The following is a 23,182-nucleotide window of genomic DNA, read 5'->3' as shown; positions in this document are numbered from 1 at the left end:
GTTCATAGCAGATGAACAGTAACAAGTTCAATACACTAGAAGTTGAAAGTTCTCTCCCTAGGAATACCACTGTTACTAGTTTGATATATATTCTTACAAACTTTTTTCTATGCATGTATATAGCAAAGTGGACTAGGTCTCTAGATAATATGGGGTTATGGGGGATGGAAGGGATTTTTACCAAATAAGGGGGGTCATAACAAATATATAAATTATTTTTAACCCGATGATATAGTGTAAACATCTTTCCTTGTCCATATAGTGATGTCATTCCTTTTAATAGCTACATAGTTTCCACGGTATGAGCCCCATAATTTAATCTTCCCTTGTCAGACATTAACATTGCCTCCAACTTTTTAGTATTCTAAATAATGATGCAAGGGGGTGGGGGAGGTAGGAAAGGGTAAAGGGAGCATAAATGGTGACGAAAGGAGACTTGACTTGGGGTGGTGAACATACAACACAATATACAGATAATGTATTATAGAGTTGGTACACCTGAAACCTATATAATTTTATTAACCAATGTTACACCAATAAACTCAATTAAAAATACATTAACTTTACAAATAATTTAATTAGCTGCTTTCATTATTACATTTAAAATGTTTTCATTAGGCACTGCCAAATTGCCTTTTTGTGGCTATATCCACTTCCCAAAAACATAGGGAAATAGTGCTCATCACCCACACTTATAAATAGGTTTTTAGTATTTTCAGGAATTTGATAGATGGAAAAATATATTTGGTTTTCACATGCATTTCCCCTATTAGTGAGGATAAATATCTTTCTCAAATACGTATTAGCAATTTGTTTTTAAATTTTTTTATTGGTTTCTTCATATATTAGGAATATGAATCTTTTATCAGTTATATAATTATTCTCTCCAAATTAATTTTGCTTTTGGTATCTTTGGATGTATGTATGTTCTTTATAATTTCTATCATTTTTCTTTATGGCTTCTGGGTTCCTGATCACACTCAAAAAAGTTCTCCCATCCTCCAAACAATAATGAACATACTTACATTTTTTCCCGAAGGCAGCATTGCATAGTATGAGAGGTTCTAGAGCTGGACTTCTTAGGTTCAAATCCCAGCTCTGGCATTTATCAGTTGCATGACCCTGGTACTTAACTGTCTCATCAGTAAAATGGGGTTCTGGTGAAGGTTAAGCGAGTTAATACATGTAAAGCATTTAGAATAGCGCCTAGTATATAATAAAGACTCAATGTGTGTGCCGTTATCTAGTTCCTTTCTAGTTCTTTTTAATATTTAGATCTTTAGTATACTTTTTTTTTTTTTTTGCATGATTTGAGTCTATTTTTTCCTCAGGTGAATAGCTAGTTTTATAAAATTGTCAATTTTTCCACTGATTTGAAATGCCACCTTTAGAATATACTAAGGAACAGACCATCCCTAGGTGGGCCCTCAGAGACCTCAACCAGTTCAGTGGCCACCCATGATAACTGCACTTTGTGGACACCTTGGGATCCTACTAAAGGTGGAAATTTCTAAATTAAATGAACAATGTTCAGAAACTTAGTGGCCTCTCCCCCTCTGAACCCCACACAATCAAGGACCAAAAGGGACACCCCAGTTGCCCTACTCAATGGACAAGCCTGCTGAGGGATGTGTTCTTGGAAAAGCTTACCCAATCTAAAAATGTGTATACCACAAGCAGTTTTCTCCAAAGTGATGGTTAGAGAGGAAGGTAAGAGAACTCATACTGAACTTCATACTAGAATATAGGGTATATGCATGGAAGATGGGATATATTTGGCTGTGAAGGGCGGCTGGGATTAGTGGAGAGTTTCACAGTTATAAGAGGCTCATCTGCATTAAGTGATTTTTGTGTAGGGATAAGCAGAGAGCCAGAGATTCAACTTTAGCTTTTCCTTTAAGACTTAATAAAAAACACATCAACTGTTTAAGGTGTGCTGCCATCTCCTGGCCAAACTGGTATTGCAGTCAAATTACAAGCAGTTATAGCAAAAAATGATGCAGACGTGTAAGCGTGAAATAGTAACCCAAAACAAGCACACCCTGCAGGAAAAGGTGGCCTGCTGCCTGCTGACATCCCCTGGTGACTACAGATAGTGCCACTGTTGGTAGCGGCCTACGACGTGCCTGTCGAGCACTGCCTAGCAAGCAAATCTGAAGGTGGTGTGAGCCTACATAGAAAACTCAGATATTCCAAATGCAGATAGTCTGGTATATAGATTCCATCCCCAGATTCTCTCACAGTATACTAAAGAATAGCTAGGCTTGTGTGTGAGCTCAGAATGCTTCGAGTTCATGCTGAAAAGAAGCTGGAGAAACGCGTGTGAACCCCAGAGAGGCTCTGAAAAAGAAATTGCTATCACTGTGCCTTGCCTCCTCTTCTCCGCTGTCCCACCTTCCGTTCCCTTGCCCCACTTTCTGGTAGTGATAATGTCAAGTACCTGGAAATCAAGAGTGACCTATGGGGGAGTAGCATGTTCCCTCAGTCTCTAAGGCAAACCGAAAGGCCTCTGACTGCAGAGGTCCCAGTGGAAATGGAATACAACAGGGAGTGTCCTGTTAACACACGGGAAACAAAAGCCAAGCACACACAAACCTAAAACGTTAATGTGATCTTTATTATACAGCACTTCTGGTATTTGTGCATCCAAACAAGTATACAGAATACTCTATAAAACCAAACCCAACCCTTCAAAATTACACAAAGTGAAGACTCATCCCTTAATTGCGTCTCTTAAAAATACACACAATTAACAGGGTCCCGCTATAACAACATGGAAATGTAACAATGTGGAAAGAGACAGGTAGCACAAGAAAGGAGAGCGTGTAAGGACTGAAGTTTTTGCCAAGTAATTTCTCTTGTTATTGCACTTTTATTCTACACACTTAGTATGTTACATTTTTATTTAACACTGTAATGAACATTAGTGCTTTAAAACAAACAAAAATATTACATAAAGATGAAAGACAACAAGCTGTCCAGACCACTTTTCTTTTCAACCCTCTGGGGAAGAAGGCCTACCCAGTGCCAGGTTCACATGGTCCCTGCGATCATCTCAACTGGACTGGATGTTAACAAAACAGATGCAGTTAAAAAGAAAACCCTTGTAAGAACAGTAGTGCTACTTGAAACCCCCAAGGGAGTTTGCAATATAAGTTTCTGAAGATTACTCCCTCCTTACCTATTAAAGTCCACACTAGCCCTAACCGCCCCACCCCACCTCCATATTTAGAAGAATAAACTCTCTTTTTTTTTTTCTTTTAAAGAGAAAGTGGGTTATTTGATCCAGCAAATCCCAAAATCAAGCTCTGAAATTTCAAAGAAACTCCCCTCTTGGCAATGGACTCTTGGAGGGCGTTTGGCTCACTCCGGTGCACGGTGGAGTCCGCAGGTTCCCTTAGCCAGAGAGAACAGCAAGCATGCCTTCTTGCCAAAGCAAGACAGCGGGAGTCTCTATTCCCCCTAGTGCTACTGTAACCACCAATCCCCCTTCGCTTGTCAGGGCTGAATAAAAACCAAAAAATAAAGTGTCACTCAGTGCGGTTATCATGTTGCAGCCCCAACCACTTCTCTGGCAACAAAAAAACGTTTCCAACACCTTTGGCAGCTCAAGATGCAAAAAAATGCATGGGAGAGCTGGCAGGCACTAGTTGAGAGTCCCACCATTCCCCTATTTCTATCCATGGTAGTAATGCATCCTTTCCTTCACTGTTTCCTTGACTTTTAGTGTTAAAAATTAGGAGAAGCTGCTGCCTACACACTGTCCCCCTGAAATTGATGCAGTCACAAGTGACCCTCTTTGGTCTGGGAAGAACCAGCTCAGTCCTTTCCAGAGATGTGAAAGATTTGTCATCAACTAGCCACTCTCTGCAGAGGATCAAGGGAACTAGGGCACGCCTGCGGAAACCTCCGCCCGTGACTGACCTTGCTGCTGGCTCCCTAGGCCCAGGGCCAGCCACTCCCGACTCCAGACTCCACTCCTTCCGACTGCTCTGCAGGAAGGTCCCCCACTCACTTCTGAAGCAACATAAGCGATCAGACTTCAAGTGCATTAACAACGGCCAGGCGATCACTTTCGGGCTGGGGTAAACAGCCCGAATGAAACTGGCTGGAAGGACAGAACACAGGGCAGTTCTCTCACCCCATCCTTCTTCCTCCACCAGCCACAGTCGCCTCACCACTTGGGAGCACAGACAGCCAAAGCTGGGAGGTAAAATCTTCAGACTTTGGTCTTGCTGAGCCCTTAAGAGCCAAAGTGCCACCAAACTTCTTTAATACCTAGTATCTTCCCAAGTAATACAGTACATTTCACGGCGTTCCATCACTTTAATAATAATGGGTGCCAAGGAACAAAGAATCTAAAATTTGCTGACAATGTTGTAGGACAAAAGCAAAGTACACACGTGTGATACATATGTATTCCTGCACTCAGCCCGCTGAGTGTTTCAATACCACCTCCAAATGTCAACATGTGGACTTTGGCTGGCCTGGAGACTTTCAGGAATAGTCTGCACCTTTTCTCAGAATAAATTTTTTTAATTTAATGAACTGTAACACAACTAACTATTCATCCATTAGCCCCTCCCTCCCCGCTCAGGCAAAAAAATGTGGGCAATCTGCTAGAAAACTGATGTCTGAGAGCAGACCAAGCCACGGGGAGAAACTGAAAAGGGACCCTGGGTGGAGAAAAACCTACCCTCCATGTGTGAATGGGGGTATGAACTAAGACTTGCTAAGAATGTTAGGAATGTGGTCTCCATATCGGGAGCACAGACTCCTAATTATAGTTAGAGTTTAAAAGACTGAAAAGAGGAACTCTATAAAAGCTTTCTTGAAATTCCTGGAAAAGAGAACTATATAAAAGCTTTCTTGAAATTTCATACAGAATAAGACTTACACTGATTTTCCGTCTAGTAGAGACTACCCGCCTCTACTTTTTAAACTTGAAACATGGCTTCCGGGAAGGCCCATCAAGTCCTCAGAAGGGCTACGAGCTAATGCTGACAAAAATAGAGAGACTTACAGTACAGCTAAATGAGCATTAACAATTCTAACAGATACACTGAACATTCCACCAAAACAGGGCCTACAGAACCCAAAACCACTGGGTCAGTCAACTTGTCATTTGCAAGTAACAAAGTTTCTAGCACTAGATGGGTTTCTGAAGGGCTACAAGTGCTCAGGGGGCTACTATGCTCACATGTATCATAATTAGAGCCCAGGAGAGCCAGGGCTAAAAACTGAACTTCAAAAGTTATACAAAAAAATTTTTGTAGACTCCATTTATACCCTGTTAATGTTTAAGAGATGGTCATTCTGTAGCAAACAACCCTAGAAAATTCCAGCAGCAAATCTGCCCATTACCTTACACACCTACGCAGGGGCCTGTTTCACGCGGTTTGGGGCTAGGCCGAGGGGACAGACCACAGTGCTGGGGCTTCAGCAGATGGAGGAGGTTACTCACCTCCACTGTCCATTCCTTCATCTACATTATTTCTCTAAACCTAATGGACCATTTGGTTAAGGGAGGATTGAATCAAGATCTGAGATGCACCGGTGTTTAAAGTGTTCCCCTTCCTTTGACTGGCATAAGAATTTCTCTTTTTATGTACACTTCATGACAAATTCTCCCAAAGACCACCACCCCACCTTCCGAACGCAAGGGGGGGCCCTTCGCAGACACGAACACACGGGGGTGAGGCGCACACGCAGAGCTCCAAAAAGTGTTCTCTTTCATCTGACTCTTTTCTTCTGACATTACGTTAAAAATAAGGAAAAAAGAAGGGACAAGTTACAGAAGAAACCTAGGTTAAAAAGCTCACTGATCAAGTTTAAAAACATCAGAGTGTTAGATTCAAACACACACAAAAAGAGTTTCTGATTTTTTTAAGTTTTAAAAAACAAGCTGGCATCCTTCTAGTGGGTTTGTATGGAGACCCACGGCCTCCAGATCACTGTCCACTTTCTCGGTCTCACCAAATACTTCACACTGGGTCAGTTTTACTCAGACACTCACCCCTAAGTACCATGTTAACTAGAGCTTCCCCATCTTGAGACTAAAGAGAGAAACAAAATGAAGACCCAAGGGTAGAAGAGATTCTGTTCTAGGAGTAGCAGTAACTCAAAATCCAATAGCTTATACCCACGCATGCGTGAGCACACACACACACACACACACACACACACACACACACACACACATTTTTCTTTTTTGGGGCTCCTTGGTGACGTACTGTGAAACCCTCTCCCAGAAGTCAGGGCTATGTGGTCCTATAAATGTAAACACACCGGTACTGGAAGGAACAGATAGCTTTGTTTCTAGCTTCATCTCTGGGGCCTCTAGCTGATGCAGCCTGAGATCTCTGGGTGCAGGTAACAGGAACAGCCATTCACAAGTTATATTTTTGCTCCTATGTTTTCACAATTCCAGAACTAGGCTTAAATTTTCTAAGGGTCCTGAAAACTGGATAGAGCCAAACTATCCCTAGGTGAAGCCAAAACTACGAAAATTACAGTTTTTAATTCTGTTGCCAATGCAGTGTCCCACTCGCCTTAGAAACATACAGTGAAGAGACAATGGTAACATTTACCTCCTTTTCAGTTCTGAGGCTGGAACATTGCCTTCTTCAGCTTTTTACCCATGTCCTAGACAATCTTTTGCTAAAGAAACAGCTTGGGGCATCAGTGAACTGCAGGATATGCTCAGCCATCGGACTGCACTATCCAGGGGTCCTCTCTGCCTGCGGAGGTCCCAAGCTGCCCAGCAAGCATCGATTCCCCTGGGACGCTCTTAATGAACAGCTGTCAAATTCTCCCCATGGCCAAAAGGTGAGGGGAAGGAAAAAAAGAGAGTGAAAGAGAAAGGTCTTTGCTTTCAAGTAGAGTCATCTAGACCTCTGTTTGGCTGCTCAGAATTGGACTTGCATAGCCGGTCCATGATGCCCTGGAGCATGGGCTGCACAATGCCCAAGAGGGGTCTCTGAGAGGGGTCGCCATCCCAGCAGGCTTCCATCAGCTGCCAGCACTCCTCATCAAACACAGGAAGGCGTTCTGGGCGGGCCCCTGGAGAAAGGAGCATGGAAATAAGACCAGAGTTAGTGAGAGGGTGACCAATACAACCGACAGGCCTGCTCAGCTCTCAGGCTGATCACCCAGCTGGCGCTCAGGAAGTTACAGAATGCAGTAAGCTTTGGCTTAACTGCAAACATCTAGTTTAGAACCTAATAGTAACAGATGATAAACTGGAGCACACTGGCACAGCACGTTGAAGAACTGGAAATTTTAAAGAAAAAAGCCTTTTGGAGACAGTTCAGTACAATGCTGCCCGGAATCAAAGGCCTGGAATCAAAGGTCGATGGGAGCCCCTGCTGCAGTGCCGGGCCTCAGTCTGCTCTTCACAGGGGAGTTTGGACAAAGTAGGGCTTGGGGCTCTTACCTCTCCGCACATTGTTCCAGAGATGGTCTTTGCTGGCACACCTCTCAAATGCCTCGGGGAGCTTGACAGAGCCTGAGCAGATATACCAGAAAAGAATGCCAAAAGCGTAGACGTCCACGGAATTATCATACTTCCCTACGGCAAGAAGGGGTGGCAAGCAGAGAGCCAGGGTGAGAAATCAACAGCATCACCACTAACTTGCAACTGCAGAGGTCTTTACAAATTCTTTTCTAAAACTGTTATTGTCCATTATCTCTCATAACAACTCTGTTAGGCAGGACATACTCATAATGACCGCTTTATAACAGAAAGAACTATGGCAGTGAAGGCCAAAGCTAGATATTAAGAGACCCAAGAATAAATTTGACAAAGGAGAAGGAAAACAGGCCTGTTATTTTAATGGGATTAAAAAAAGATTAATCCTGAAAGGTCGTATTAGGGAAATAAAGTTGGGAAATACAGGGGGGTGGGCAAGCTGGAACCAGAGCATAAAGATTTTTAAAGTCAGACAGAAGAGTCAGGATTCAGAGGGCAGCAGAAGTCATTTATGTTTAGAGCAGTAGGTGACATGAAGCAAGTATTTTAGAAAGATTATTCTGACAGCAACAGAATGGACTGCAGTAGAAAAAAAATCAAAGAAGTTTAAATATGAAGTAGCCAAAAAAAAAAAAGTAATAGGGAGAACAGAAACTTAATTTTAAAAAGTAAATCTAGAGAAAGAAAAATGACAGTGTCTTCGTTCCGATGTGGGCAGGACTACAGCTCTCCAGCTAACTCCTAATTCTTATGCAGACCTCTCAGCGAAGGGTTGGGGAGGACTCGCGCATGAGGCTGCTGAGAGAAATTCGGATATATTGCAAATTTAACTCTTACCAATACTAATGAGGAGCCTGGGATTACCTTTCCACCTTCCCAACAGGCCTACGACCCCTCCTCCTCCACTCAGGCTCAAAACCTTGGGGTCACTGTTTAGTATTCTTTCCCGTTCCTCACTCACATCAACTTAAAGAACCACCGTGCCCACTCTTCCTCTGAATGACCTCAAATCTGTCACTGTTTTTTGTTTGCTTGTTTTAACACTACCACCAACCTAATCATGAAGACAGCCACCATTCCCCTGCCTTGGTTCTCGCCACTCAAGCTCCCCCACCTGCTGCTGTAAGCGGGTCCCCCACAAACACCTGTGGTCCCTTCCCTGCTCAGCGCAGCGGCACCCTGCTCCAACAGCAAGCCTCCACTCCTCTGGGTGACTGTCAAGCTCGCTGCACTTTACCTGCAACCTGGTTTGCTAACATTCTCCAAATGGATTTCTTTCCTGTCAGGCTTATTTCTATTCTGCAATTTTCCTGGTATTTCCCATTCCTCTACCTCCAGAATTTTCTCTCTTTCATGACACATGGTTAGACTAGAGACGGAAAGACCTAGATTCCACTCCTAGCTCCATGACTTCTAGCTCAGCGTTCTAGGGTGGATTTCTTCAGCAACTTGGCCTTGACTTAACTTTATCCATAATATGAACAGGACATAAAAATGCATCAATATCACCGCAGAATTCTAGTGAGAATTAAATGGAATAAAATATATGAAAAACATACGCTGCCTAACTCAAAGAATATACTTAATAAATATAAATTCCCTTCCCACCTACCAATTTTTCTAAATCTGACTCAAGTTCTACCTGAAATATTACCTTTACCACAAAACCATCAAACATTTCAACCTTCACTTATCCCTTCTCTGAACACCAACATTACATCATATAGCATTTAACTTAGCACTTTATCACATGTCGTCTTATACTGCCCTCGTAATTATTTTACCTCTATTAATATATCTCTGTCATCTATAAGTTCTTTAATGATAGGAGACAGCTCCTAATATAGTATAGGAGTTATCCAATAAATTCTTTATGATTGAATAATTGGTCGATTATGGCAATTATGGCCCAGAGAGACATTCAAAAGAACAGCCAGTGACTCTGATTTGCACTTTTATTTCGACCCCTTTACCTCTTTACTTTTCCCCTACTTGTCTTATTTTTTCCTGTTCTCTTTTCTCCCTTGTCTGTGCTGGATCTGCCAGTACTACTTGTGGACATTACTCAGGGTTACAAGGACGGAGCCCCGCCCAAACCTACTCCCTGCCCTCCAGCTTACCTGTGAAAAGCTCAGGGGCCATATGGATTGGCGTCCCCACAATGCTGCCTGACATCATGGCCTCTGGCTTGCAGAATCCTAAGTCAGTGATCTTGGCTCGGTTCTGCTTGTCCAGCTGCCAACAAAGCAGGGTAGGAGTCACCCTGTGTTGATCCTGCATACAGCTCTTAGCTCGGCTGCATCCCCAAGATCACAAGCAGGTGTCCGCCTCACAGCAGTACTTAATCAATCCTGCCTCCAGCCTCCGTCTCCAGACTCATTCCCATGAGTGTCTTCTCCCCAGACTGTAAGCAGCCTGATGGCAGGGACTGCCTTTTTCATCTTTGGATTCCCAGCACTTAGCATAGTGCCTGGCACTATCAGCAGCTTAACAAATCTTGGAAGAATGAATAAGTGAAGAACACTGGGAAAAGCATTTCAGTTCCTGATTAGTCTCCTCTGGCTGCCAGGCGCCAGCAGAAAGCTGCTAAGTAAGAACGTCGAGGTCCTCTGGTCAGCTAAAGGGAGTTTCTGGAATTCCCTGTAGTCTCCTTTCCTAAAGGTCCAAGAGAATAAATCTCTGTCTCATTTGGTAATTGATAAGCCTCTTAGGTTTCAGCCTATAATTTAGGAAGATCTTTCCTTTCCCCCAAAGTGATGCCAGAGACAACTCAATAATAATCTAATACACTTTCAAGAGGAGTACATCAAAAGATTCTTTGTAATTTAGATAACAGGCCTGGTGAGTTCATCACCTTTTAAGGTGCATTTACCCATCTCAGTCCTCATCTAGTATTTCTGACCAAACCCTAAGCAATAACAAGACCAGGAATCCTTGAAAATATCAATGGTGCAAAAGCTAAACAGCGGAAGAACTGCTCTAGATTAAAGGAGGCTAAAGAAACATGACGAGATGCACCGTATGACCCTTGGATTAGATCTTGGATCAAACAAATAGGTCGCATTTGGGACAATTGGCTATACTTGGGACATCTGGAAAATGTCAACACAGACAGTACATTAACTAATTGTATTGTGTCAATGTCAAATTTCTTGGGTGCGATAGTGTTTAATTACAGAGAAGACGTCCCTTTTTCAGGAGACACGAGCTGAAGTGCAGGCACACCTCCGATATTGTGGGTACGGTTCCAGGGCACTTCGGTAAAGCCAACAATGCTGCAATGAAGCGAGTCACATGAAGTTTTTGGTTTCCCAGTGCACACTATTTTTATACTCTACTGTAGTCCATTAAATGTGCAATAGTATTGTATTGTTAAAAAAAACAAGGTACTTACATTAATTAAAAAGTACTTTATTTCTAAAAACTGCTGACCATAGGGACAGGAGCTCCAGCCGGGAGTGACGGTGGCAGCAGAGCAGATGGGCCGGCAGGGGCCATGGCCGTGGCGCCGGAGGTGGCAGTGGCAGGGCGGCTGGTGGCAGAGGGGACTGTAGTCTTCAGGGGGCAGTAGGCCCGGCTCGGCCAGCAGTGGGAACGGCAGCGAGGAGGCCTGAGGGGCCCTTCGGGGGTCGCAATGGCAGCTTCGAGAGCTTTGCCCAGGAGTGAACAGCCAGCCCTGCCTCTGCGAGTCGTCGCTGCTGTGGGGAGACTGGGTGCTGCACCTACTTCTATGAGCTCTGGCGGCTCTGGACTGTCATCCTCTTAGCTACTGGCACGCCTCCGCCACCGACGAGCTGAACTCCGGCTGCAGCAACAGCAGCAACAGCAACGGCAGCGTGGGATCCACTTGCTGGCCCAGCCCGGGGAATGCCAAGGGCCTGGCCCGGTGCCTACTGGTTCACTGCTTGACCTTGGCCCCCTCGGCGCCTTCAAGCCCCAGCCCATGCGGCTGTGGTTCACCGCCCGGGCTCACCACCCCTCCTCACTCTGCCATCCCAGGCTGCCCCTGGACTGCTTCCAGGGGATGGACCTGCTGCTCCTCCACCTCTAGCTGCCCTGCCCACTGCAAAGGGGCAAATGTGGACAGTGTTTCCTCCCACCAGAGTGCCCCCCTCCTCAGGAGAGTGAGCCTGGGGCAGGGGTGAGCCCTGCCTGCCTGCCCTGCCGCTATCCCACCTGTCTGGCGACTTGGGTACGGAGCTCGCCCTTGTCCTGACGCCGGCGAGGGTGAGCCTGTGCAGGAGGCTAGGGCTAGCGCCACCCAGCCAGATCTGGGGGACAGCTCCCCTTGTACACTGCGCCTAGATCCCATACTCCAAGTGTCTGCAGTGAAGGGGACATCCCATAAGCAGTTTTGGGAGGGTGGGTGGGTTTCTTGCGCACTAGAAACAGCCCTGGTCCCAACTCCTTGAATTCTCCTCAGCCCCTCTCCCTGCCCTCCCAGAATCTGCCTGAAAAGGCTGAGTCCTGAGGAGAGGGGCTGTGTTTGAGGGGCTGTGCTCGCTCCACCTCCAGCGACATACACAGGGATGTGAACAACAACAAATGCTAACCATCCTCTGAGCCTTCAGTGAATTGCAATCTTTTTGCTGGTGGTGGGTGGGTCTTGCCTCGATGTTGACAGCTGCTGACCCATCAAGGTGGTGGCTGCAGTAATTTCCTAAAACAACAATGAAATCTGCCACATCGGTTGACTCTTCTCTTCACTAAGAACTTCTCTGAAGCATATGATGCTGTTTGACAGCATTTTACCCGCAGTGGACTTGTTTTCAAAGTTGAAGTCAGTCCTCTCAAACCCTGCAGCTGCTTTAACAACTAAGTTTACGTCATATTCTAAATCCCTTGTTGTCATTTCAACAATCCACTTTCTTTGCTCATCTGTAAGAAGCAGCTTCTCATTCACTGAAGTTTTATCATGAGATTGTAGCAGTTGTCTCATCTTTAGGCTTCTAATTCCTCCACTGAAACTCCGAGCCCCTCTAAGACGCCCATGAGTGCAGGAGTCAACTTCTTCAAAGGCCTGTTACTGTTGGTGCTTTGGCCTCTTCCCATGAATCACGAATGTTCTTTATAGCATCTATAGCAGTGAATCCTTTCCAGGTTTTCAACTTACTTTGCCCAGATCTATCAGAGAAGCACTATCTATGGCAGCTCCAGCCTTACAAAACGTATTTCTTAAATAGCATAACTTGAAAGTCAAAATTACTCCTTGTTCCATGGTCTACAGGATGCATGTTTTGTTAGCAGGCACGAAACAACATCAATCTCACTGTACATCTTCATCAGAGCTCTTGGGTAACCAGGAACATTGTCATTAAACAATAATATTCTTTTTTTTTTTTTTTTTTTTTTAAACAATAATATTCTGAAAGGAATCTTTTTTTTTCTGAGCAGTAGGCCTCAATAGTGGGCTTAAAATATTCAGTAAACATGTTGTCAACAGATGTGCTGTCATCCAGGCGTTGTTGTTCCATTTATAGAGCACAGGCAGAGTAGATTTAGCATAATTCTTAAGGGCTCTAGGATTTTCAGAATGGTAAAACTTAATGGTAAAACTGGCTTCAACTTAAAGTCACCGGCTGCATTAGCCCCTAACCAGAGAGTCAGCCTGTCCTTTGAAACTTTGAGCCAGCCATTGACTTCTCCTCTTTAGCTGTGAAACTCGCAGATAGACTCATCTTCCAACAGAAGGCTGTTTCATCTACCTTGAAAATCTGTTGTCTAGTGCAGCCACCTTCATTAATTATCTTAGCAGGATCTTCTGGATAACTTGCTGCAGCTTCTATACATCAGCACCTGCTGCTTCACCTGCACTTTTATGTTATGAAGACAGCTTCTTTCCTTAAACCTCAAGAACCAACCTCTGCTAGCTTCAAACTTTTCATCTGCAGCTTCCTCACCTCTCTCAGCCTTCATAGAACTGAAGAGAGTTGGGGCCTTGCTCTGAATTAGGTTTTGATTTAAGGGAATGTTGTGGTTTGATCTATCCAGACGACTAAAACTTCCTCCACATCAGCAATAAGGCTGTTTTGCTTTCTTATCATTCGTGTGTTCACTGGAGGAGCACTTCTACTTTCCTTTAAGAACGTTTCCTTTGCATTCACAACTTAGCTAACCAGCGCAAGAGGCCCAGCTTTCAGTCTATCTTGACGTTTGACATGCCTTCCTCACTGAGCTTCATCATTTCTAGTTTTTGATTTAAAGTGAGAGACGGGCAAGTTTTCCTTTCATTTGAACACTTTGAGGCAACTGTGATGTTATTAACTGGCCCAATTTCAACATTGTTGTGTCTCTGGGAATCAGTGGAGCATTCAGAACACATGCAACATTTATCGATTACGTTTGCCATCTAATACGGGAGTGGTTTGTGGTGCCCCAAGATGATTTCAACAGTAACATCAAAGGTCACTAATCAAAGATCACCATAACAAATATAATAACAAAAATTACCAAAATGTGACACAGAGACATGAAGTGAGCAAATGTTGTTGGAAAAAAGGCTCTGGTACACTTGTAGCAGGGCTGCCACAAGCCTTCAATTTGTTAAAAACACAGTATCTGTGAAGTGCATTAAGCAAAGCACAATAAAACGAGGTATGCCTATACCTAGGAATGACATGTTATCTGTGATTTACTTTCATATAGTTCAGTAAAAAAGAGTGTTTGCGTGTGTGTGCGTGTGTGTGTGTGTAAGAGAGAGAGACAGAGACAGAGAGAGAGAGAGAGACAGACAGACAGACCACACTAGGAAAACGAACGAATATGAACTTAAGTGAAAGGTGTATGGGCTTTCATTGTATCGCTCCTTTAACTTTCTGTAAATTTAAATTTTTTCAATAGTGTTGGGAGAAAAAACCGTAAGCAGTATGAACTGGGTCTATGGTGCAAGTCCTCCCTAAGTTTTAAGTCCAAGATACCATCCAACTATTCCGCTGTTAACTCTACTGCTTTCCCTCCAGTCTTTTCCTGTGACCAAACTTACATTTAAGTGCACCCCAGAAAGATCACTTAGCCCAGAGGCAGCATGTTTCACTGGAGAAACAGCTCTTACTTACCAGCACATTTTTCAGTTTGATATCACGGTGGACAAGTCCCTGGCTGTGCAGGAAGCGGATTCCTTCCACCACATCTAGTGCTATCTGCAAACGTGTCTCCAGGGTCAGCCCAGCCTTGGGGAAACAGAAGAGCTTATTTGCCACTAACAAGACAACTTGTCCACCCAACCTGCTTACACCAACTGAGACTTCCTTCTGTGGGGCCTGAAGGACTGACTGCACTCGGGGACACAAGGGCAGAAAAGTAGGTGAAAAAGAAAAGGGAAGAGGGAAGCAGTTAGGAGAGGGAGACAGAAAAAAGGCAAGGAAGGGTGAGCTATGCAGGCCAGATGAAACACCTTGGGGGCTGCACGTAAGCCAGCTGGACAGGTGTAAACAAATGACTGAAGGCATGAGTCATTCTAACACCTAAACAAACGCTGGATTACCCTTGCGGCTCCAAGTAATTATTTCTAGGTCCACTGCTTTGTAGGCCTAGTTAGGCCAGGTTGGGTTTAATTTATTTATATACCAAGTTCCCTCATCTTATTTCTACCAAACCTCAAATGTGGTTCTGTAGCCCACTTGTAGAGAAGCATTAGACAGTGCTGAGCTCAGCAACTCTGAAATGGAGAAGGAAAACCACTTGAAGAGCCATTGTCTTCATCATACTGACTTCTCATGGCTCCTGCAAGCATTTCTAAGGATTCTTTTGTCCCACTTCTGGAGGCTTCCAAATAAACTGGTACAAGAGAAATCTGTGAGAAGGGACCTACCTAGACACTCGGGGTTAGCTTTTCCCCCATTCTACTCAGCTCCAGTCAGTAGACAAAAGAAACCTCTCCACTCCCTTTTATGTGGTGATTTTAGGTGAGGAAAACATAGCATCCAACTGAGGGTATTTCACTCTCATTCAAAATCTTCTGATAGCTTCTCTGTCTATAACAGAATTTAAATTCTATGGAAGCTCTTAACACTTTCATTCCTCTAGAATTGGCTCCCAACATTTCTTGGCACATTATTCCCCTCCCCATCCCCAAAATTCCCCGAATGGACCAGCTGCTCCAGTGCTGACGAGCTTCCTCACTGGCCCTTCCAATGCTCTCGGTGTTAAGCTTTTTCTTCCCCCTCATATGGCCTCTTCTTTCCAACTGCCAAATTCTAGCCATCAATGTGTACTTATCAAACTCAAACACCCCACCTTCATGGAATAGTCACTGACTATAATTCTCTTAAAAGCTCCTGGCTATATACTTTTTGACTCTGTGGTGCTTAATACAGGGCTGTGTTGTGTACAAAGTAGTCACTACTGAACAGTGTTGACTAAACAACAAAAACTGGTTTTACAGACTGACAGCAAAAAGAGCAAGAGCGGCGGAGTTACAGGAAGCTTTTCCGCGCTTTAGAATAGTCCAGACCCCCCCCCCACACACACACACACAGGACGTAAAAGTGGTTAATTTACAGTATTCTGGAAATGAACTGGGACAAAAATAGATTCTGAAAAATGTTTAAGATTTTTTGCAAATAAGGGTAATAAAGCTTGATTACTCCAACAATGTCTTACAAAGGCTAGACACTCTCAACATACAAGGAAGGATGAAGGGCAGGCAGGAGCCTGGGACCTGGCTGCCAGCTGGATCTCCCTCCCCCTGCCCGCCTCACCTTCAGCCCGGTGTAGAGGTCCCGGTGCAGCCGCTCCATAATGAGCAGCACGGCGATGCTGGAGCCACCACCGTAGCTGTAGTCGATGACAGAACCATGCAGGTCCACCAATCGCTCATGCTTCGGCAGAGACCTGGCAGGAAGGAGAGAGGTCTGGGCTACAATGCACAGAACCACAGGTACTGGCCCTCAGTACAGACAGAGGGCAAAGAGAATGGCCTCTCAAACAAGGACAGAGAATTATGGAATCGAAAAATTGATAGGCATCAAGAACTAAGGAAGAAAGTCAAATGGAAGAATGATCTGAGGATGTTGGGAAAGGGCAGGCAAAGACAGCAAAGGCCTTGTAGAGAACAGTTCCGGGCCAGACACAGAAATACTGGTCTACCACTTTCTGAGACCCAGTGTGGAGAGACAAGGCCTGCTGTAGCTCTTGTTACAAAACGTATGCCAGGTTCCCGGCTTCTTCTCTGGATCTTTTCCCATAGAGGTGAATGAGACCCTACCCACCTCATGTAGTGAAACTCCAAGGCCAGGTCATTCCAGTGCTTCTCATCTGGAGGAACCACCGACTTGAGGGCACAAGGGAAGTGTCCCCCCCAGTTGTCACACAGGTATACCACACCATACTGGCCCCGGCCCAGTTCCTGTCCCAGTTTAGGTTTACCTACAAGATATAGACACAGAGATAAGTCAGGAGGGATGGGAGCTTGCTGGGCAACCTCCCTAAGATTCGGAGCCATGGACCTGCCTAGAGGCAGGAAGTCCTAATTATGCTTGGGGAAGAAATTCTGATGTCATCCTAAACCAGCAGAAAGTAACCTAACTGGTTTGATTTAAATAAACCCTGGTCACATTATTTGGACTACATAAACAGCAGAACCAAACACACTTCAGGAATGCAAAAACACATCAGGAAGTACTAGGCAGCTTCGCAAGGAAGCAGCTCTGGACACTTGGACTCTCCAGGGCTGGACAATGAGAACCCTCTTTCAATTTACTTGCGGGGGCAAAAAAGGACTCACGATGCAGCAAGACATCCTGTAAAGAACGGCTCTCCAAAGAAAGGCGGGCCAGGCGGGGGGCGTGATCTTTCCGAACCTTCAGCCACAGATCCTCAGTTTTCTCTAGGCGGCCTGAGTGGCCAGCTTCCAGCTGGGAGGACACAGGGAAAAAAGACATGACCTATTAAGTCCCCAGCTCTGGCTTTCTCCCCTCTTATATAGGGATCGTATCTGCCTCATAAGGGTAACTGTGAGAAGTAAGGTGTATGTAACATATTTAACTTAGAGATCAGTCATAATGGGCTCTCGACAAGTAATAATTTTTCCTCCTGATGCATATCACATCCACCCACCTTCACCCAACACACACATATCACACACACATACACACACACACACTCCCCAGACAAGCAGATGTCATATAACTGCAAATTAGTATTGAAGTTGGAAAGGCATCCCTTTCTGTCATCATTCCTAAAATACTATATAAACTTATATAAAATTCCTGCCCCATGATTTTCATTCTGTACTCGCTGAAATGGGGGAAAATTACCTGACTCCCTGCATTCTCCCTAAAGTGAGAACAGAAAAATAGCCACATGAAAAACTTACTGATGGAACTTCCTGTGACATGATATTACCTTTAATGGAACAGAAAGAAAATATACTGATGATTTTTTTTAATTATGTGCAGAGCAGAGAGTAAAATATTCCCCAATGGGTGAGGTTCTTTGCTGCTTGATCCAGCTGCATCTCCTTCCCTACATACCCACCTGCCTCAAGGAGGCTGCAAAAGCCTCATGAGAACTATTAAGCCGGGTGCGGAACTGGCTGCAAATGCTTTTGGCCAACTTGGAGGCACTGAGGCTCTCAATGGCTTCCTGGGCCACCTTCCTCTTCCATTCTAGTGTGACGGCAGGTGGGCTCACCCATGTGATGCGCTGGATGATCTGCCAGGATAAGAACAGTGAGAACATTCGAGGAATGGGAGACAGAAACCACTACAAAGAACCAATGCTCTCTCTGGGGTATCCATTCTACATTTTTTTAAATATTTTTTTTTTTTTTTTAGAGAGAGAGAGGGGAAGGGAGAAGGAAAGAGAGAAACATCAATGCGAGAGTGAAGCATAGATCAGCTGCCTCCTGCACACCCCCTACTGGGGATCAAACCTGCAACCCAGGCACGTGCCCTGACTGGGAATGGAACTAGCAACCTTTAGGTGCACAGGATGACGCCCAACCAACTGAGCCACACCAGTCAGGGCTCTTTCTTTTTTAAAAATTGATTTGAGAGAGAGGAAGGGAGAGAGGGAGGGAGGGAGATATGTGGGGGAGAGGGAGAGAACTATCGATTTGTTATTTCACTTATTTATGCATTCCTTGGTTGATTCTTGTATGTGCCCTAACTGGAGATCAAACCAGCAACCTTGGCATATCAGGACAATGCTCTAACCAACTGAGCTACCCAGCCAGGGCTGGGTTATCCAGTCTTAAGACAGGAGCCAAATGAAGTCTAAGACTACTCTCCAATTCTATCTACCTTAAAAAAATCAGGGCCCAGCCCTAAGGAAAGCATTAAAGAACACTAGGCCTAGTCTACGTGCTCACAAACTCTCGATACATTACATCCAGTACCAGGAAGTGACTGATAAATCCCTTTGTGAAGTTAGTAAATGACTCCACTTAAGAGCCAGATCAAATTCCAAAGAAGGAACCACACCCATGGCCTCAGGCAACAAAGCCTGGTTCTGAGAAAACATTTAGGTTGAGACAAAAATATGAAGAAGCTAGGGAAGCAGAGTCTTACAGCTCCATAAAATATCATTTAAACACACTTTTAGGAGTTAACGATGGCAATGTTAACAACTGCATCAGAATAAGCAAACTAAAAAACGGCCACTTCGTACTACAGAAGATCCTAGATATTCATTCTCTGTCGGAGTGACTAGGATTCATTCGAGCCAACTAAGGGCTGACACTTCTTTCTCTAAGGGACCTCTACCTGTTTGATTTGCTCCCACAGCATCCTTGTAACTGAGGACCCTGAGTGAAATGTGACTTCGACGTGATAGGCGGCATTTAAGATCTGAAAGAGAACACACAGAAGAAAACCAGTATGCCCTGAGTCACTTTTTAACAAATGCAATAAACGATATTTACTTCAAGAACATGGTCTGGTCTCAGGGTTCTCAAATTTACCCCTCAATATATGCGCAATGCAAGCTGGTCATCTATGCTGACTATTTGGGCCCCTTTTCTTCATTTTCTTGCTCCTTAACTGTAATTGCACAGTTCACAAGCACCTCCCACAGGCAGTGGTCATATGAGAGGAAAACAAAATAAAATTCCAACTGGATCAGCAAAAAGTTGAAAGGGAAATTGTTGGCTAACTTGAAGTTGGGTTTATGTGTGGATTCTTTTTCTTGTGTTATCTGTGACACGGTGTCTTAAACACTCTTTGAGTACCTGCTTGAGATTATTACTGGTGATGTGAACTGAGACATCCTGAGACTTCTCCAGGCTCTGCAGACACCGTTCCAGGGTTCCAACAAAGCTCTCGCGTAGGTAATCCACCGAACTGATCAGCTTGTTAGCTACCGCCTGATTCAGCCGGGAGATGATGAGTTCCTGGATCTGTCGAATGCAGCATTTGATCTCTCTGGTGCCCACTGGTTCCCCATTCTCGGGGATAATCACATCTATGGAGGCAGAGACATAAGCTAGTTGGCTGTGAGAGGAAGGAGCGGGCACACTGAATAAAGGCATCTCCCAGGCCAAGGAGCTACCGTGACAACGGCTATAAAACACATGGTCAGCTGATGAACTCGGACTCTCAGGATGATCAGGGGCCATGTAACCCTCAAGTACTTAAGGGAGCTAAGAATCCTGAGAAGGAGCAATTGTGTCTAGAATAAGTCTATTGATTTTGTTAGCTTTTTGATCACATTTGTAAGAGGGCAAGAACATTTATTGAGTGCACTCTTTGAAAGCACTATAGTTAGTATTTACATATGTAGCCTACATTAATTCTCACAATAACTTTGTCATGTGGGTATTATTGGTTATATTTTATAGATCAGGAAACAGCCTTAAAGAGAAGACAAACTGGGCATTGGGAAGGTACAGTCAGGAAGTACTACAGCCAGCATTTGAACCCGAAGCTCATGAACTCCAAAGCCTCTGATCTTTGTATTTCACACTACCTAGCATACTGACAAAAATCCCAGAGTCAGGAATTCAATTCTAATCAATTACTAGATAAATAAAAAGTAAAACTGGAACACTAACTGCCCCCACCATGTCACTACCTCTCAGGATTAGACACACTGTTTTGCAAGCCAGAGGACAGAAGAAATTTAGAGGAGATAAATTACCTGTGAAAACTCTACTCTTAAAAAGGCACTCTTTTGTTTACTGGTGGAAATTTAGTGTCACCTCTTTGGAGGAAATCTGGCAATATCTACCAAAATTCTAAACTGACCAACCAACAAAAAAACACACCCTATATACCCTTTGACCTAACTACTGTGCTTCTAGAAATTATTTTTCTAGAAATATAACCTTACAAGTCCCAAAGATGATCAATGCAGAGCAGTTTGTAACAGTAAAAAAAAAAAGAAAGAAAGAAAGAAAGAGAAAGAACTAGCCTAAATGCCCATCAGTAGGGAAGTAGTTAAAGAAGTTAGGTATATATGTATTAGAAGACAAATTTGTATGCACACTTATGGAAAGAGCTTTGAGATATGAATTAAGTGAAAAGGCAAGGGGCAGAAGACATGGAGAAAAACTGGATGACTGGGGGACAGCATCTTTAAATCTTTAAGTACCATGTTTATGGGTATTATCTTTTAAAAAAAAAGGAATAATTTTTAAAGTATGTATGTCATGATACCAAGTGTGATTGCATTACCTTTATTAAGACAAACAAACGAACAAAAAAACAGTAATAGAAATCTGGCTCCACAGAAGATGTGGTAGATCTCTCCTAAATCTATTTATCGTTGCCTCAAGAACACCCAGAAAGGACTTAGAATGAGGTACGAAGCAGACATGTAAGTTGTGTCTAATATATAGCCAACCAGGTAAGTAGATCAACAAAAATACAATGTAGTTAACAGAGACAGACATTTGATCTACTTGTTCCCAGTTACTCCCATGTCTGTTGAACTAACCATTGTATCCCAGGCACCAAACATAGTATGCCTGGCACATAATAGACAATCAAATATTTCACTGTCTGCCCAGCCTAGCTGCCCTATGTGCACTATGGTACCAGCGCTGCCACTCCAGTGTCCTTAATTATTTAGAAGACTTCCTAGGATTTCCACTGCAAGTGAGCATTTCTTAGGAAATCCTACCCACTGTAGGAAGTCAACAAAGAGGAATTTTGGTCATCTTTAGAAAGACTGATAAGAAATGAGGCATCCTATGTATCTAGAAGTTTAACAGCCATGTATCATCATTCACATACTCATTCATTCTCCAAAGATGTACTATAACAGACTCTCTTATTTGCTGCAAGGGATATAATAAGACCCAGATCTTATTCTACTTCACCTTTAGGATTTTAGAAAATAGAAGAACATAATTATTATTAATAACGATAATAAAAGATAGAAAGTGAAATATGCCTGAAATTTCAGTTACAAATGAAATGCTTTGGGAGTTCAGATGGTTAGCAATGGTTACTAGCTAAGAAAATTAAAGACCATTACTTGGAAGAGGCCATCAAGGGTAGCTAGTAGCATTCACAGGCAATAAAAGACATCTCAGGGTCAGAGCAGGGCACGAGCAAAGGGAAAGGAGCACAGAGAGGACAGCAAGCAGCTGAGAGCAACCCAAACAGAAGTTACAGAAAGGTGGTAGTGGGAAATAAGACTGGGGAAGTTGGTAAGGGTTAGGCTTTGGAAAACCTTTAATAGTAGGTAAAGGAGTCCAAACATAGTCTGTAGGAACAGGGAGCCAATAAAGATGAACTGGAGATGTCAGCGAGATCAATCAGGTTCAGTTAGACTAAAGAAGAGAGACAGAAAAGCAAAGGCAGATATAAAATATGCAAGAAAATGTGTCAGGACTCAGCAACCAACTGTATGTGTGGATGAGAGAACGCAAGCAGTTAAAGGCCGTGCTGAGGTTTTGAAGCCGGTTACCAGGACGATGGAGGCATGAGGTAATTTGGGAACAGACTGAGAGGCAGTAAAGCATGGGAAAGAGAGTATGGGCTCAGGAACCAGGCTGTATCGATTCAAATTCTGCCTCTACTGTATAGGAGTTGTGTGACCTTGAGCAAATTACTTAACTTGTCTAAGCTTCAGTTCCCTCATCTAGAAAATGGCAATAAATAGAATTCACCTTGGGAGGTTGTTTTTGGGAAAAAAAGAGCACACATAAAAAAACTGATGCTAGGTACCATGTCAGAAATTCTGATGAATTAGTAGACTCGAGCATCTATTTTTTCAAAAAGCCTCCCAGGTGACGTGGATGTACAGCCATGGTTAAGAACCTGAAGTGTATGGGGAGCAGAGCTAATGTTTATGCTGGGAGGACAGCCGTCAGTACACAAAGTCAGCAGCATCTAAGCCCAAAAGACCTGACTAACCACTTTGGCCCAACTTTGTTAATAGCCATTTGTAAGAATGGGACTGCCAGAAAAGCTACAAACACTACTTTGGGAACTCCTCCTAAGCTGGGTTTCTGAAAAGAAAATGTAGACCATGACCCACATACAAAAGGACCAATAAAGAACGGGGAGCCGAGGTTCAAGCACAACTTACTACCATTCTTCAAGCAGCTCTTCTCCAGCTCCATTAAGGTCAAGGGGATCCAGATATAAACTGGAGATTAAAGGGCCCTACTAGGACGAATTTACCAAAAGGTGGGCCAATGGTCCTGGGAAGGAATGACAGTGCTATCTTCTAGGAAGGTCTCTGAGAACAAGAGGCCACCTTGGCTAAATGATTTACAGCGGGCTCCTGCTGATGACAGCAGCGCAGATGAGATAACCCCAA

General features: G+C 43.8%; 1 protein-coding gene and 1 pseudogene across 2 annotated transcripts in view; one reads left to right on the top strand and one right to left on the bottom strand.

The window, feature by feature from the left end:
- Positions 1–2,598: 2,598 nt before the first annotated feature.
- The window catches only part of DSTYK (dual serine/threonine and tyrosine protein kinase), a 51,819-nt gene continuing 31,235 nt past the window's right edge, over positions 2,599–23,182 (bottom strand). Inside the window, exons 4-13 of the mRNA XM_081120508.1 lie at positions 19,641–19,873; positions 19,177–19,260; positions 17,948–18,124; positions 17,196–17,325; positions 16,681–16,837; positions 16,171–16,303; positions 14,527–14,640; positions 9,592–9,706; positions 7,436–7,570; positions 2,599–7,062 (exon numbers count right to left, since the gene is read on the bottom strand). Coding sequence (XP_080976634.1) covers positions 6,875–7,062; positions 7,436–7,570; positions 9,592–9,706; positions 14,527–14,640; positions 16,171–16,303; positions 16,681–16,837; positions 17,196–17,325; positions 17,948–18,124; positions 19,177–19,260; positions 19,641–19,873 — 1,466 coding nt within the window. The 3' untranslated portion in view covers positions 2,599–6,874. The remainder of the gene's footprint in view (positions 7,063–7,435; positions 7,571–9,591; positions 9,707–14,526; positions 14,641–16,170; positions 16,304–16,680; positions 16,838–17,195; positions 17,326–17,947; positions 18,125–19,176; positions 19,261–19,640; positions 19,874–23,182) is intronic.
- On the top strand, positions 10,484–11,958 carry LOC308549308 (WW domain-binding protein 1 pseudogene; annotated as a pseudogene). The gene is made up of 2 exons: positions 10,484–10,490; positions 11,033–11,958. The product of its transcript is annotated as a WW domain-binding protein 1 pseudogene (transcript).

Source organism: Miniopterus schreibersii (genome assembly GCF_964146895.1).
Source record: "Miniopterus schreibersii genome assembly, chromosome: 19".
NCBI lineage: Eukaryota > Metazoa > Chordata > Mammalia > Chiroptera > Miniopteridae > Miniopterus > Miniopterus schreibersii.
This window is presented reverse-complemented; position numbering and strand designations above follow the sequence as displayed.